The sequence below is a fragment of the Trachymyrmex septentrionalis genome, unplaced genomic scaffold (assembly GCF_001594115.1).
Source record: "Trachymyrmex septentrionalis isolate Tsep2-gDNA-1 unplaced genomic scaffold, Tsep1.0 scaffold492, whole genome shotgun sequence".
Lineage (NCBI taxonomy): Eukaryota > Metazoa > Arthropoda > Insecta > Hymenoptera > Formicidae > Trachymyrmex > Trachymyrmex septentrionalis.
Genome location: NW_017305664.1, coordinates 1 through 15861, shown reverse-complemented (window position 1 = coordinate 15861; position 15861 = coordinate 1). Strand labels below are relative to the sequence as shown.

General features: G+C 29.7%; 2 protein-coding genes across 2 annotated transcripts in view; both read right to left on the bottom strand.

Annotated features, from left to right (window-relative positions):
• The window catches only part of LOC108751535 (insulin-degrading enzyme-like), an 8387-nt gene extending 6661 nt beyond the window's left edge, over positions 1 to 1726 (bottom strand). Inside the window, exons 1-3 of the mRNA XM_018491771.1 lie at positions 1558 to 1726; positions 587 to 1087; positions 295 to 497 (exon numbers count right to left, since the gene is read on the bottom strand). Of these exons, the coding sequence (XP_018347273.1) occupies positions 295 to 497; positions 587 to 1087; positions 1558 to 1720 (867 nt within the window). The 5' untranslated portion in view covers positions 1721 to 1726. The remainder of the gene's footprint in view (positions 1 to 294; positions 498 to 586; positions 1088 to 1557) is intronic.
• A 3509-nt stretch (positions 1727 to 5235) lies between these two features.
• LOC108751534 (insulin-degrading enzyme-like) lies at positions 5236 to 12658 on the bottom strand. Its single transcript, XM_018491770.1, has 13 exons — positions 12457 to 12658; positions 11488 to 11988; positions 11196 to 11398; positions 10188 to 10436; positions 9682 to 10062; positions 9117 to 9226; positions 8626 to 8770; positions 8241 to 8351; positions 8051 to 8171; positions 7673 to 7879; positions 6464 to 6756; positions 5647 to 5856; positions 5236 to 5466 (listed from the first exon to the last, which is right to left on the bottom strand). Exons 1-13 carry the CDS (start codon positions 12656 to 12658, stop codon positions 5236 to 5238), a joined length of 2964 nt encoding a protein of 987 aa, XP_018347272.1.
• Positions 12659 to 15861: the final 3203 nt, after the last annotated feature.

Below are 15861 nucleotides of genomic sequence, written 5' to 3'. Positions count from 1 at the left end.
TATTTTGTTATATATACACACATATATATATATGTATATATATATACATATATATATATGTGTGTATATATAACAAAATATCTAAAAATAGTCCTTTCTTATAACTGTCAATTTCTTAAAATTGTAATGTGATGGAACAATTTAAAAAGCGGATTCGTATTCAATCATAAAATTACGGAAAATAACTGTTCTCGTTTCAGTGTTTCGTTTTGTAATTACTTAAAAAAAGAACTAATAATAAGATATAATATTCATTTAAAGTATCGAAGCCAATAGAGAAATATATTATATTACCGAAGATCGGCAATGTTGACGCATGTCTGGTAAAGGAAACGATATGTGTAATAATCTTGTATCCTCTATTGGAACAATGTACCACATAGTGCGGAGTTGTTCATCCTTGAATGGATGTTCAGGCCATATTGGAACTTCAATTTCGTTGTTTCGTACTTCGCAAAACAAGTCCACTACCATATTTTCGAGTTCATCTAAACTCTCTAAGTAAAAAATTTAGTTGCCAATAGAAGGTATAGTAATGTTTTCAAATGTTCTTATCATAAATAGATTCAATAAATTATCGTCATACCTTTGCCAAGAACAGACAGTGACATAATATTTGCAGAATAATACTTTTCATGAAACTCTAGTAGTTTATTTCGAACATTAATGCCCTTTTGTTTCGGTATTGTGTCTAATGTTTCTCTATTTCCTATGTTGAATTTCGAAAACGGATGATCTGAGCTCGCAGATGATCTTTCTAATTGATCGAATCGCGGGTTATCTCTTGCTAATTGGTCCTCGTATTCTGAATTTATGATATTTAATACTAGTTCAGTCATCTCCTCCGTAAAGAGAGGCGCCAAGAAAAATTGAGCAAAACGGTCTAAAGCACCTTCTAACTTATCGGTAGCTACATCGAAATAATAGATAGTGTGATCTAAATCTGTTGTTGCGTTACTTGCACCACCATTCTGTGATAGAAATTTTTTGAAATCATTTTGTTGAGGATATTTTTTCGTTCCTAGAAACAACATGTGCTCACAAAAATACGCTAATCCAGGTAGATCATCTGGATCGCACATAGAGCCTGTAACACGTATTTTATCTCTAAACTTTGAAATTAATAATTTGACAATTTTTAATAAAAATATATTATTTCCATCACATTATAAAATACAACTAAATCCAGCAGAAAATGTTAACAATATTAACAATAGTAAAGTAATTAAAAAAAATATACATAGACGATAAAAAAATTAAAATATTGACCTCGTGGCCTAAAAATATAGAACAATCGCACGAAATAGATAAGATGTGGGTTCGGTTTTCTCTATATAGCGGCCGATTTTGCTACTTCAGCGCTTTTCCGTACTTCTATTCTTATTTTACGTCTAACGAATGATAAAGACAGAATGATGATTACAAACGCTTAAAGCGCGTAAGCGGCCAAATCGACCGCAGCTTGTATTTGTTATAATTTCTAATATATACAAAATGATTTTATATAAATGTTGTTATAAAAATCGCTAGAAATATGGAGCAAAATAATATAATTACCAGCATTAATGTTTATTGCAGCAGCACTTTTATCAGTTGTTGGATCGCTTATTAAAAAAACTTTCATTTTATTAGTGAGTACCAAATTTCTACATAATTGGACATTTCGTGATTCTATTAAATCATATTGCTTTTCCACACGTTCAGTTGACATATTGGTCATCGGAGCAATAAATTCAGAAGTTTGATTTCCAATTTTCATTTATATTCTAATTGCACAGATGCAAAATAAAAATATGTAGTATGCATTGTTTTTCATTTCTTTGCTTCATCACGTTTAAATGACAAATATACAAATAGGAAAAGAACACAAAGTTGAAACAAAGGAAAACTTAGCTGTAGATAATTGATAAAAAGATCAACTGATAACAACATATTACTAGAAAATAATTTTAGTTGATGGATGTAATACTTTTCTTTAAATAAAAAAATTTAATTAAAACAAAAAAATTTTAATGCAAATTTAAATTAAAAAATATAAATGTTGTATTACGATAAAAAAATGTTTCGAATACGTAAACATACATAAACATGTAATATGAACATTCACAAACATGTACACAATTATACATGGAATATCTATACCTAACTATACATTTCGGTTTTTTTTGTAATATTACTGTTTAATATTTTAGTAATATTACGGGATTCGGACTATGGTGTTGCCAGTGCCATCGATCGACCCCAGTTATTTAAAAATTAAAGTCCTAATTTCGTAGCACATTGTCTTATTCGACTTGACACGGCAAGAGCCAGAAGAGAAGTTTACCTCTCTCAATTTTTTATTTGACTTTATATCAGAAGAAAGCAATTTGTTTCCCGATTGTTCTAAAATGTTATGTATGTTATTAATGTTGAATTCTCGGTTTAGAATTACACGCGATTTAGCAGTTTAACTTTTTCGCGAGGTGCAGTGGTTGCATCTCATTTCCCTAGCGGGTTACAGCATGTGTGATCTTGCGCTAGACTGCTTCGTTAGATTATTAGGCATATGCTTTGATAAATAAATGCGATTTATTTATCAAATGCGTAGTTAATTATTCTCGCTTTCTTTGCCGCTGTTTACGTTCATCGGTATAACTGTATCGTATTTATCTCTCTGGATTGACCTTTTTCTTCTGCCTCGACAACTAAGCAGCCTTCGCGCAGATTTAGCTATATTTGGTATTTTTCACGGGGGAGCTTCGTATATCCTATTCTTTTACGAAAAAAAAACTGTCGTTTATATTTAAATTGCAGCTAGGGTAGTGGCGATAAATTCGCTACAATATAAAAATAATAATAACAAAAAAACATAAAAAATAATTATAAGGGTAATTTTCCTTTATTTCTTTTAGAAAAAAAACAAGTTTGAAGAAATGTAAAAGAACTACTTATATAATTACATATAAAATTATACATAATTATACATAATTTTATATGATAGCTTCTAGAAGCAGATACGTTATATACATAGAACATTCTCTCTCTCTCTCTCTCTCTCTCTCTCTCTCTCTCTCTCTCTCTCTCTCGATGCTTCCGTAATGAGAAAACAGCGTAATATTGTTTTACAAAGATCTTGTATTACCTTGTAAAAGGAAAGAAAAGTGACACTGATAAAGCCACTTGGCGTCGTGTTGAACGGAGCTGCTGACGGTCTCCCGATATTGTCATGAAATCGTCCACCGAGGGAGTCTGAGAATTGCCAATTATGTCAAACCACTTTGATTTAATGATCGATGTAAATATTCGATATGATGACGCGGCGAACAACAGGAGCTGTGTTCTTGTCAAGTATACGTAGAACAATGACGAGTGAAACTCGCTTTTGCAGAGAAACGTAAACACTTCAAGAGTAGGCAAAATTGTTCGCACACGAGCGGCACACGAGATTTTAACGCGCGCATGACGAACTTCGGAGCAATCGGAGCATCGGAGAACGGAGACGAATCTGACGAATTGCAAAGTAGGATCAACGCGAAGTCTACACGCGCTGTCCGCTCTGACTCGCCATTCATATCAACTTATATCACCGGTAGCCAATGAGGATTGTCAATTGACGGTTCTATATTACAGAATCATTATGATGTAACGAGTATGGGCCACCTCCATCGTAGTTCGCGCACTTTACGTGATTAATAATAGAAAATAATTAGCGATTAAGAAATGTTTAACTTCAAGTTTCGTCAAATTACTTTATTATCTCGTACCATAAACAAATTAAAAATTAAAGGTTGTTTCACAACCTTTTCTGACTGTTCATTGAATAATTTTATGTTTTTATTTTTGAAATCTTTATTTTTGTATGTACTGATGGTCAAATCTTGACCGAAACTTCTACATTACCATATTATAATTTTAAATATATGTCTTTTGTTTAAGACATCTACTGATGTGGCTGAATGCTTTCTTTTATTGATATATTTTATTTTGTTTAGTTGACTCATGTAATTCCTTGTAACAATTTATATATTGATATATAAATTTACCTTCTTTTAATATTTACTTCAATGACCGTCATGTCATACTTATTATTTAAATTGTGTCAATTATTCCCTGCTAAAAATGCCAAGCATGTATATGAATTTAGACATCTGATTAAATGTTACTTGCACCGGAAATCCTGTTATATCCAAAATACATTTGGAGTTCCAAATAAGTTTCACGTCAACTCTTGTCTGTAAATCATATTTTGTGAGACGCATATTTAAAATTCCAGATAATGCAAGATAAATTCGTTTATTTTCTGTTTTTATTGAGTACTTCATACAATTACAAATCCATCTTTTATTGGGAAATCCATAAGAAGTTGTTACTAATTTAAACACAAGAATATTTACATAAACCGAATTATGTTATTTCTTGATAAAAACCAGTAAACTTTATATTACAAATTTCTTGCAATACCTAACGTATTTGGAATTGCAGATGTAAACAGACAACATTTTTATCTGAAAATCCAACTATACTATGAAATAGAAATGCTTATATAACCAGATTTTATACTATTTTGAATAAATTTTATGTTAGATAAAGATTGACTTGTCTATGTCTATTCTGATGTGAGCGTATATACTTTTTTCGACATAATTGGAATTTTTAGCAGGATTCCCTATCATATGTTCAATAAGATCTTTTCAATTTGCAATTAATTTATAATGTTAATTGAGACCTTAGTATTATTTGATCGAATGTTTTAAAACAATTCCTTTTCGTGTTCGAAGTGAATCATCATCTGTCATTAGTTTTCCTTATTAATACATATTTTTTATACTGTGTAGTTTAATGTTTTAACAGAATGTACAACATCTACAAATTTAATTGTGACTTCTCTTTAGACATGCAAAGGACAAAATTTTAATGCTTTTATTGCTGAAGAAAACTCCAAAGATACTCGATACATTCGAAGATTATTGGATAAAGATTCGAGAATTAATTTTGCGTAATTACTAACTAACACAACTCTCAATCGCTCTGGTTTTGAATTCTTTTTTTTTGTTTGAATTTGGGAGAGTCTATTGTGGAAGATTATTTGTGAGATATTTCTGAAAACTTTCGGTGCTGTGTGAGTTTATTTAAGAATCATCTTAAATACAACAAGTGATTTATTAATTTTTCTAAAATAATGCGTCAAATTTTTTCTAAAATTATGCGTAAATAAATTCATTCGCTTAATTCACTATCTCGTCACATTTTTTATCACTTAGAAGGGCGTACGCCTTTCCTGAGAAAACATTTTTCTATTGGTTTAACTAGAGGATACAAAGATTGACTATTTTTAAATGACAAAATATCGTCGATTTTCTTAACTTCTTCATCAATTGATAAATCGGTAGTTTCTTCAATTGTGCTATCAGATGAGCTTTTTTCCAATGACGTCGATATTACATGTATCGACAATTTACATCGATCCTTACTATGTACATTTTCCTAGAAAATTTTACATGATAGAAGTACTATATTAACGTTTCAACTACTAAAAAAAGTTATTTTTCTCAACAATTATATCTCATAAAAAAATCATTTTATATTTTCTATTTTTACAATAAAATATTTTTCTTACGAAATAACATTAAATAATAATTTTGTATTCAAGAGTAAATTGATTACCTTGAAAAAATTAAGTAATTGCTGCCGTGATATCGTCTTTAAGTAAGCCACTTCAATATTGACTCGATCGAAGTTATATTGTTGGGTTTCAATCTCATTCCAGTATAAGTCACACCTTGCAGTCAAATTTCCTGGTTTTACCGAAAGTAATGTAGCTAGAGCTTTCTTATTTTCTTCAAATTGTTCTTCTGTCATAGTAGATATGTGATTCTAGAATGTAATTATTAGTAATATTAACTTTAATAAAAATATAGCCTTGTATTATTACACAAAGAATTAGGTAATATAATTGATTATAATATTATAAGATATTGTGTGATAAATGTAAGAAAAGAAATTGTAGTTCCATTAATCAATGCATTAATATATGATCCAAACAGTTCACTCAAATCTTTGTGACTATTTAACATAAGATGAATGTATTAGAAAACAACACGGACATTATCCATTAAAAACGATCCTCAAAAAAGTACTTATAAACTTAATATTGACACACATTGTAAACAAAAGCATATTTTTTATATAGTATAATTGACATTTCTGATATATTAAATTAACAAGAATTTCATGCAGTCATCTTGGGTTTTAAAATACATTGTTTTTACGGTACTTGTTGACTTACTCATAAATTATGTTATTTTGGCACTAAGAAACATTGAATATCAATTTAACACAACATTTTTAAATAACATAATCGTTATATTATATTAACACACGAATATGTTAAAAAATTTAACACAAACGATTAACAAGAACATAAGTGGATTTCACACAAATACACAATATTTTTTACTACATAAGATATGATTATACTTACCAACATGGAGTCTAAAAATAAATTGATTCGTTTTTCGACGTATTGCGGGTGTTTATTGCTTTGTACAACGATTTGCAAGCCTTGTGTTCCAATCGATCTATGTATATCACTAGATACCATATAGCCTAATTGCTCACTAGTTTTTAAAGTATTATAGCAAGGTCCTTTAATAATTTGTGCTATGAGCTTTGACAGCATATTCGACTCTGTTGATTGTAAACCAGTTGGATAATATACCAATGTACAAGAACTTTTATGAAAATTATTTTCTGCTTCAAACAGAAAATGGCAACCTGTAAAAACATATGACATTTTGTTTCAAATTGCTGCATACTACATCATATAAACAATAATAATTTAAAATCTAATCTAATTTCTAAGAATAAAAATTTTATTATAGATGAAAAAATGACTTTAATAACAATGAATTTTGTGTTAATTCTATTTTAATATATTTTAATATATAATAAAAAAGGAATATACTTTATATATTTCTTTTCTATATTAAAATAGATTACGTTGTTTATTTTCATATTTATAAATTTTTTCTGTAATAAATCTAGCATTTATACGCAATTATTAGAAAATAATAAAATTTTTCCTGTTCAAATTCTTTAATGGCCAATTATACCAACGTTACTTTAACTCTAAGTAAGGAACTTAGATTTCTCTACTTCTCCCTCGGTTTTTAAAAAATCCATGGAGTAGAAAGGAGATTACATTAAAGCAGCCGGTTTTAAAAAAGGGTCGATTGAAGCTTCGGAAAATCAGAAGATGATTTTCCGAAGAACAGATCCGAGTAAACCGAGTAAAGGTCGGAGAAAAACTGTGAACTAGAAGATTTTCCAACAGTTCGTGTGCGCTCACTAATATCAGATGTTTGAAATATTGAGCTTATTGATCCATTCACATTTTAATCAAATAGTGTAACTTTTTATATAAATTAGGATTTGCGTAACAAAAATAAAATGTGCATATGTGTATATGTGTAGTGCACATCATCATGCAGTTCAGATAATATTTTCAACTTTTTCTTTAATATTCTCGATGTACATTTTTCGAATCCGTGTTTTAAGACTATGTTCAATTTTTGAGTTCTATCTTCTTTTTATTCCGCGAGAAGATTAAAGTATCGTTAGTGCAATCGGCATAAGCATATTAATTTTTTCAAATTATGATAAATGAAATTTGGTCATGTTATATACTTACCATTTTCTAATTTAATTTCACGGGGCAATATTAGTTGCTGTTCTAACAAGGGTATTATGTTGGGCACTCCAGTTGTCAACTTAGACTCAATTAGTTTAAGTATATCTGTAGCTTCCGTTACAGTCACATTACCATGTATTAAGCACTCGACGTGCACCTTACTGAGTAACTGTGGTATAAACTGCTGGAGTCCGTCGACATTTAAATCTATCACAGAATAAATAATGTAATCAGAAATATATCATTGAAAGTTAAAAAATTAAGTATATGTGCTGTATATCATTAAAATGCACTATAATTGTGCTAAGAACTAAAAGAAATTTAGAAAAAAAAATGATTTTTTACAAGTACAAAGTAAAAGTCATCTCTTATGCTTACAGATTGTAGCTTTCAGTAATTCTTCCTCGAGCCAAGCTTGCTCTTCTAATAGGGCTTTAAGATAGTACCCAGCATGTTCATTAGACTGTTTAGCAGCAAAATTTTTCAAGTTCCTGATATACTATAATAAATCTACATAAATATGTTACTTAAGTAAATTAAAAATATTGATTGTATTTATTGTACGTACATTTTCCTTCAAAATTTCAAATCTCTTCGGAGCAACTTCAAAATTTATCATTCGATCCATGAGTTTTTCTAACAGGCCACGTTGTTTGTCATCATAACCATCTATAGAGAGCTATCAAAAGTATTGATATTTCTTTTAAATTATGAATATATTTTTATAAAACAGTTTGTAAATATTATTACATAGGAATAGAGCATATTTACGAATAATACATTAGAAATAAATGATTTATAAATAAGATATTTATGTATATATGCGAAATAGCATTTGTTTTAAACATTGTTAATATTAATAACAAATTGAACAAGAACTTATTCGAATAAACCTTTAAATTTATTGAAATAATATACATTATATTTTATTATTATTATATATATGTACTCACTGTTATTCCATATTTAAAATTATTTAGTTCCCATCGTAAACAAGCTAAATCAGCAGCATATGTATATTCGTTAAGAGAATCACGAAACAGCTTAATAAACATATGAATATAATTGCAACTAAGTGGATCCATATAGGCGAATGGGCTATAAATTAGAAACCAAACAAACATTGTGCATAAGTCTAGAAAATATTTTTTTGTTATAAGAAATTATATTTTATTTTCATGTTTAAATAACAATATTATAAAAATTATAATTGCAAGATCAAGTTTATTTTTTTAAAGTAATTTTAGTGCGATAATCAGTTTAATATTATTATATTTGGGATGCACACACACACACATTAATATCCGCTAATCTCATCATATTGTGAATTAATAATAAAGATCATTTAAGTTACCAGATTATTTCAAAATTACGTTTAAAAATATTTCAGTATTACATATTCGATTAAGCAGCAACATATCTTTCACGATTACTTAATACATACCTGAAGAAAGCGAAGATCATCTTAGCTTTAGGCACAAGAAATTCATCGTCTTTTTTATACCAAAGTCTTACAAATAATGTATCCTCCAAAATAATGGGAAATTTGTCAACCTGTAAAATTTCAAAACTTTTTGTTAATATATACAATAATATATAAATATAATCATAATGAGATCAAATACGATGGGGTAAAGAACCATGTTCAAAAACAACTCAAAGCTAAAATTATTGCATCTCATTTTTTTTATTTATATTACGATCTTTTAGCTTTCTGTTGTGTAAACTAATCTTTAAATATCGACATGGCACATACTTCTGTAAAGTTAGTACAAAAATATATATTCAAACGCACTTCACATGTATTATTATATAAAAACTGTACATGTGTATATAAAAAAGACAGAATTTGTTTTAAGTTACTCTAACATTAATTAAATTTTATTGGGAGTATAATATTTTATTGTATTTCATATCAAATTTCACGGTTTACTCTCCATGAAGATTTTGCTTTCAGTATCATAATGTAATCAAAAATTAATATTATAAAAAATAATATTTTTAATTACATTAGTTTGTGGCTTGATATCAAATGTAGTTGCTATAAATTCATTCTTGACAGGCAATTTCAGGTCGTCATTAAAACCAGGGAAGTTCCATGTGTCTATTATTTCCTTGGATATCTTCACTTTTTTATATTTAGTGCCATACCAACTTTCAATTTCATCAGCTATATTTTCATATGCTTTTGCAGTTACATGAATCCTTACATTTTGCGGGATCAAATATTCCATTATTTCCTCGATTAAGTCCGGCCGCCATTCAGGGACCGCGTAACAAAATGCATACATCGGGATTTTTTGCAACTCTCGAACCTTAAATTTCGAAGATGTAAAAGGCGAAGATTTTTCTTTAAAATGAAAGCATGTCTTTTCAATATATTCATATTCCTGCAAATGTACAAAATAAATTTCTTATTTAATATACGATATTGAAGTACAAAATGTCTGGTAAATTGCGATAACATAATTTTCCAAACATTCTACATAAAATTATAATTTATTTCGTCGATTACGTCGTAGATCCGTTTGATTGGTCCTTTCAACTTAAGCATATTGATATATTGAAACACCATTAGAACAATTTCTTTGATGTGTTGAATACCTTCTTCGGTCAAATCGACACAAATATTGAAAATATTGAAGCCTCTGGTGGAAGAATGTAATCTAGATCCTATTAAGTTACACCATCCTTTAGCTTTCAACGCTGATAATAATGAGCCTTCTCCGTTATGTTTAAGCAAATAATAAACGTAATGTATAGGCTATATTGAAAAATTAACAATAAATATAAAAAAATACACACGTACATCCACGCACACACACCACACATACACGCAATGTACGCACACTCACACACATATACAAGATGTCCCATTTTAATTTCTTCAGTCAAGTATCTCGAAAAATATGAAAAATGTAGAAAAATGTTTCAAATAAGAGTAGGACGGTTTCGAGAAGGATGTATTTTGGTCAAGTTGTTTTTTTTTTGTAGATGGAAACGTCAGAAAGATATGCAGATCGTCTCCATCTTTTTAAATGGAATTGTATGTTTTTTTATACAATATGATATTCTTTTATTTTAAGTATTCTGCATATAAAAGTATTAAGGTAGTGATATCAAAACAACCAATAGTTTACGAGTTATTTAATATTTTATGTCAATATGTGCCATAATAAAATATAAAATATCTCGTCCCACTCTAAACTGTTCCACTTTCATTTGAAACATTGTTCTATATTTTTCACATTTTGCGCGCGCGCGCGCGCGCGTGTGTGTGTGTGTGTGTGGGTCAGTATGTATATAAAACACTGTACGACAAAAAAACTTGAACTGTCAATTTCTTAAAATTATAATGTGATGGAACAATTTTAAAAGCGGATTCGTATTCAACTATAAAATTACGGAAAATAACTGTTCTCGTTTCAGTGTTTTGTTTTGTAATTACTTAAAAAAAGAACTAACAATAAGATATAATATTTATTTAAAATATCAAACCCAATAGAGAAGTATATTGTGTTACCGAAAGCCAGTAGTCTTGACGCATGGCTGGCAAAGGAAACGAAATGTCTAAATATCTTATATCCTTTATTGGAACAATGTACCATATAGTGCGGAAATGTTCATCTTTGAATGGATGTTCAGGCCATATTGGAACTTCAATTTCGTTGTTTCGTACTTCGCAAAACAGATCCACTACTATATTTTCGAGTTCATCTAAACTCTCTAAATAGAAAATTTATTTGCTAATAGAAGGTATAGTAATGTTTTCAGATGTTCTTGTCATAAATAGATTCAATAAATTATCGTCGTACCTTTACCAAGAACAGATAGTGACATAATATTTGCAGAATAATACTTTTCATGAAACTCTAGTAGTTTATTTCGAACATTAATGCCCTTTTGTTTCGGTATTGTGTCTAATGTTTCTCTATTTCCTATGTTGAATTTCGAAAACGGATGATCTGAACTCGCAGTTGACCTCATTAATTGATTAATTCGCTCTGAATTATTCGCTAAATTGTTCTCGTATTCTGAATTTATGATATTTAATACTAGTTCAGTCATGTCCTCCGTAAAGAGAGGGGCCCAGAAAAATTGAGCAAAACGATCTAAAGCGCCTTCTAACTTCTCGGTAGCTACATCGAAGTAATATACAGTGTGATCTAAATCTGTTGATGCGTAAAACTCACCATTATTCTGTGACAGAAATTTTTTGAAATCATTCTGTTGAGGATATTTTCTCGTTCCTAGAAACAACATATGCTCACAAAAATGCGCTAATCCAGGTAGATCATCTGGATCGCACATAGAGCCTGTAACACATATTTTATCTCTAAACTTCGACATTAAAAATTTGACAGTTAGTAATAAAAATATATTAGTTCCATCACATTATAAAATACAACTAAATCCAGCAGAAAATAATAACAATAGTAACAATATAAAGTAATTAAAAAAAATATACATAGACGATAAAAAAATTAAAATATTGACCTCGTGGCCTAAAAATATAGAACAATCGCATGAAATAGATAAGATGCGGGTTCGGTTTTCTCTATATAGCGGCCGATTTTGCTACTTCAGCGCTTTTCCGTACTTCTATTCTTATTTTACGTCTAACGAATGATAAAGACAGAATGATGATTACATATGCTTAAAGCGCGTAAGCGGCCAAATCGACCGCAGCTTGTATTTGTTATAATTTCTAATATATCAAAATGATTTTATATAAATGTTCTTATAAAAATCGCTAGAAATATAGAGCAAAATAATGTAATTACCAGCTTTAATGTTTATTGCAGCAGCACTTTTATCAGTTGTTGGATCGCTTATTAAAAGAACTTCCATTTTATTAGTGAGTACTAATCCTCTATATAATCGGTCATTATGTTGTTTTATTATACTATTATGTCGCTTTTTCACACGTTCAGTCGACATATTGGTCATCGGAGTAATAAGTTCAGAAATTTGATTTCTAGGCATGAAGAAAATGAATATAAAAATTTTAAGAATGCATGAATTTGTTGATTTATTGTATTGGAATGCATTAATAATGCTGAAAAAAATTCTAAAGTTAGAGTGGAACTATTATTTTCAACTTCTTAATGTAATACAAAATTAATGGCAACAAACAATATTTTTTTGCAGTATTGCCTATAACTCATATAAGCATGGCTACTTCTTGAGAGCACAATTATGACTTTTAAATGATTAGTATATGCTGCTCAGATACATAAACAGTATTATGAATAATGGACATAATGTAGTTCCGCTGTGCTCTATGTATTAAGTATGTATAAAAAATTTTACAAAATAGGGCATAAACTCTTACATGGATTATGAAGTTAAGTTACCATAGTTTATTATTATTAAGACAATTAAAAAAATATATTTTTTCTAGTCTTAAACCAGATTTTATCTATTTTAGATTTCATTATTTCAAATCAAGTTTTCCTTCAATTTCCATTTATGTTCTAATTGCACAGGTGCAAAATAAAAATATTGTTGTATGCCTTAGAACTCATTTTGTTTTCCCATCATATTTAATTGATAAATATATAAGTTGGAAAATAACAAAGTTGAAACAAAGGAAAACTTAACTGTAGATAATTGATAAAAAAAATTCACTGATAACAACATATTACTAAAAAATGATTTTAGTTGATGGTTGTAATACTTTTCTTTACTTAATATTGTCGATGTATTTATATGTACGTAGCAAATTTAAATAAATAATATAAAAATTATATTGCGTTAAAAAATTGTTTATGCTCGAATATGTAAACATACAAATACATGTAATATGAACATTCACAAACTTATACATAATTATACATGGAATATATCTATACCTAATCATTCTGGATTTGTTTGGAAAATTACTGTTTAATATTTTGGGATTCGGACTATGGTTATGGTGTGTCCAGTGCCATGATCACTCCGGTTATTCAAAAATTAAAGTCTTTATTTCCGAGCACGTTGTCTTACTCAAATTGAGTCACAAGAGAAGTGTCGCTCACCTCTCTCAATTTTTTATTCGACTTTATATCAGAAGAAAATAATTTGTTTCTCGACTGTTCTAAAATGTTTCGAATTCTCGGTTTAAAATTACACGCGATTTAGAAATTTAGTTTTTTCGCGAGATGCAGCGGTTGCATCTCATTTCCCTAGCGAGTTACAGCATGTGTGATCTTGTGCTCAACTGCTTTGTCAGATTATTAGGCATGCTTCGATAAATAAATGCGATTTATAACGCGTTGATTATTCTAGCTTTCTTTCCCGCTGTTTACGTTCGTCGGGAACTGTCTCGTGTCTATCTCTCTGTTTTGGTCTTTTTTTCTGCCTCGAACAACTCAGCACTCTTTCGCGCGGATTTTAGCTATATTCGGTATTTTTCACGGGGAGGGATTCGTTTGTGCTATTCTTTTACGTAAACAAAAAAACTGTCGTTTATATTTAAATTGCAGTAGGGTAGTGGCGATAAATTCGCTACAATATAATAAAAATAATAATAACAAAAAAAACATAAAAAATAATTACAAGGATAATTTTCCTATTATTTTTTTTAGAAAAAAACAAGTTAGAAGAAATGTAAAAGAACTACTTATATAATTACATACAAAATTATACATAATTTTATATGATGGCTTTGAGAAACAGATACGTTATATGCATGAAAACATACTGTCTCTCTTTCTCTCTCTCTCTCTCTCTCTCTCTCTCTCTCTCCCTCCCTCCCTCTCTCTCTCTCTCTCTCCTTCTCTCTCTCTCTCTCTCTCTCTCTCTCTCTCTCTCTCTCTCTCGCTGTCGCTCTCTCGCACGATGCTTCCGTAATGAGAAAACAGTGTAATATTGTTCCACAAAGATCTTGTATTACCTCATAAAAGAAAAGAAAAGTGAAACTGATAAAGCCACTTGGAGTCGTGTTGAGGACAATGATATAATATTTGAACGGAACTGCTGACAGTGTCCCGATATTGTCATGAAATTGTCCAACGAGGGAGTCTCAGAATTGCCAATTATGTCAAACCATTTTGATTTAATGACCGATATAAATATTCGATATGATGACGCGGCGAACAACAGGAGCTGTGTTCTTGTCAAGTATACGTAGAACGATGACGAGTGAAACTCGCTTTTGCAGAGAAACGTAAATACTTCAAGAGTAGGCAAAATTGTTCGTACACTAGCGGCACACGAGATTTTAACGCGCGCATGACGAACTTCGGAGCAATCGGAGCATCGGAGAACGGAGACGAATCTGACGAATTGCAAAGTAGGATCAACGCGAAGTCTACACGCGCTGTCCGCTCTGATTCGCCGTTCATATCAACTTATATCACCGGTAGCCAATGAGGATTATCAATTGACGGTTCTATATTACAGAATCATTATGATGTAACGAGTATGGGCCACCTCCATCGTAGTTGTATTCGCGCACTTTACGTGTGATAGAAAATAATTAGCGATTAAGGAATGTTCAACTTCAAGTTTCGTCAAATTACTTTATTATCTCGTACCATAAGCAAATTAAAAATAAAAGGTTGTTTCACAACCTTCTCTGACTGTTCATTGTATAATTTTATGTTTTTATTTTTGACATCTTTATTTTTGTATGTACTGATGATGGTCAAATCTTGACCGAAACTTCTACATTGTCAAATTATAAATTTAAATATATGTCTTTCGCTTAAGATTTAGTGCTGTAGCTGAATGCTTCCTTTTTTTGATATATTTTATTTTGTTTAGTTGACTCATGTAATTCCTCGTAACAATTTATATATTGATATATAAATTTGCTCCTTCTTTTAATATTTACTTCAATGACCTACATGTCATACTTATTATTTAAATTGTATCAATTATTTCCTGCTAAAAATTCCAAGCATGCCGTATATGAATTTATCTGATTAAATGTTCCTTGCACTGGAAATCCTGTTATATCCAAAATACATTTGGAGTTCCAAATAAGTTTCACGTCAACTCTTGTCTGTAAATCATATTTTGTGAGACGCATATTTAAAATTCCAGATAATGCAAGATAAATTCGTTTATTTTCTATTTTTATTGAGTACTTCATACAATTACAAATCCATCTTATATTGGGAAATCCATAAGAAGTTGTTACTAATTTAAACACAGGAATATTTACATACACCGAATTATGTTATTTCTTGATAAAAACT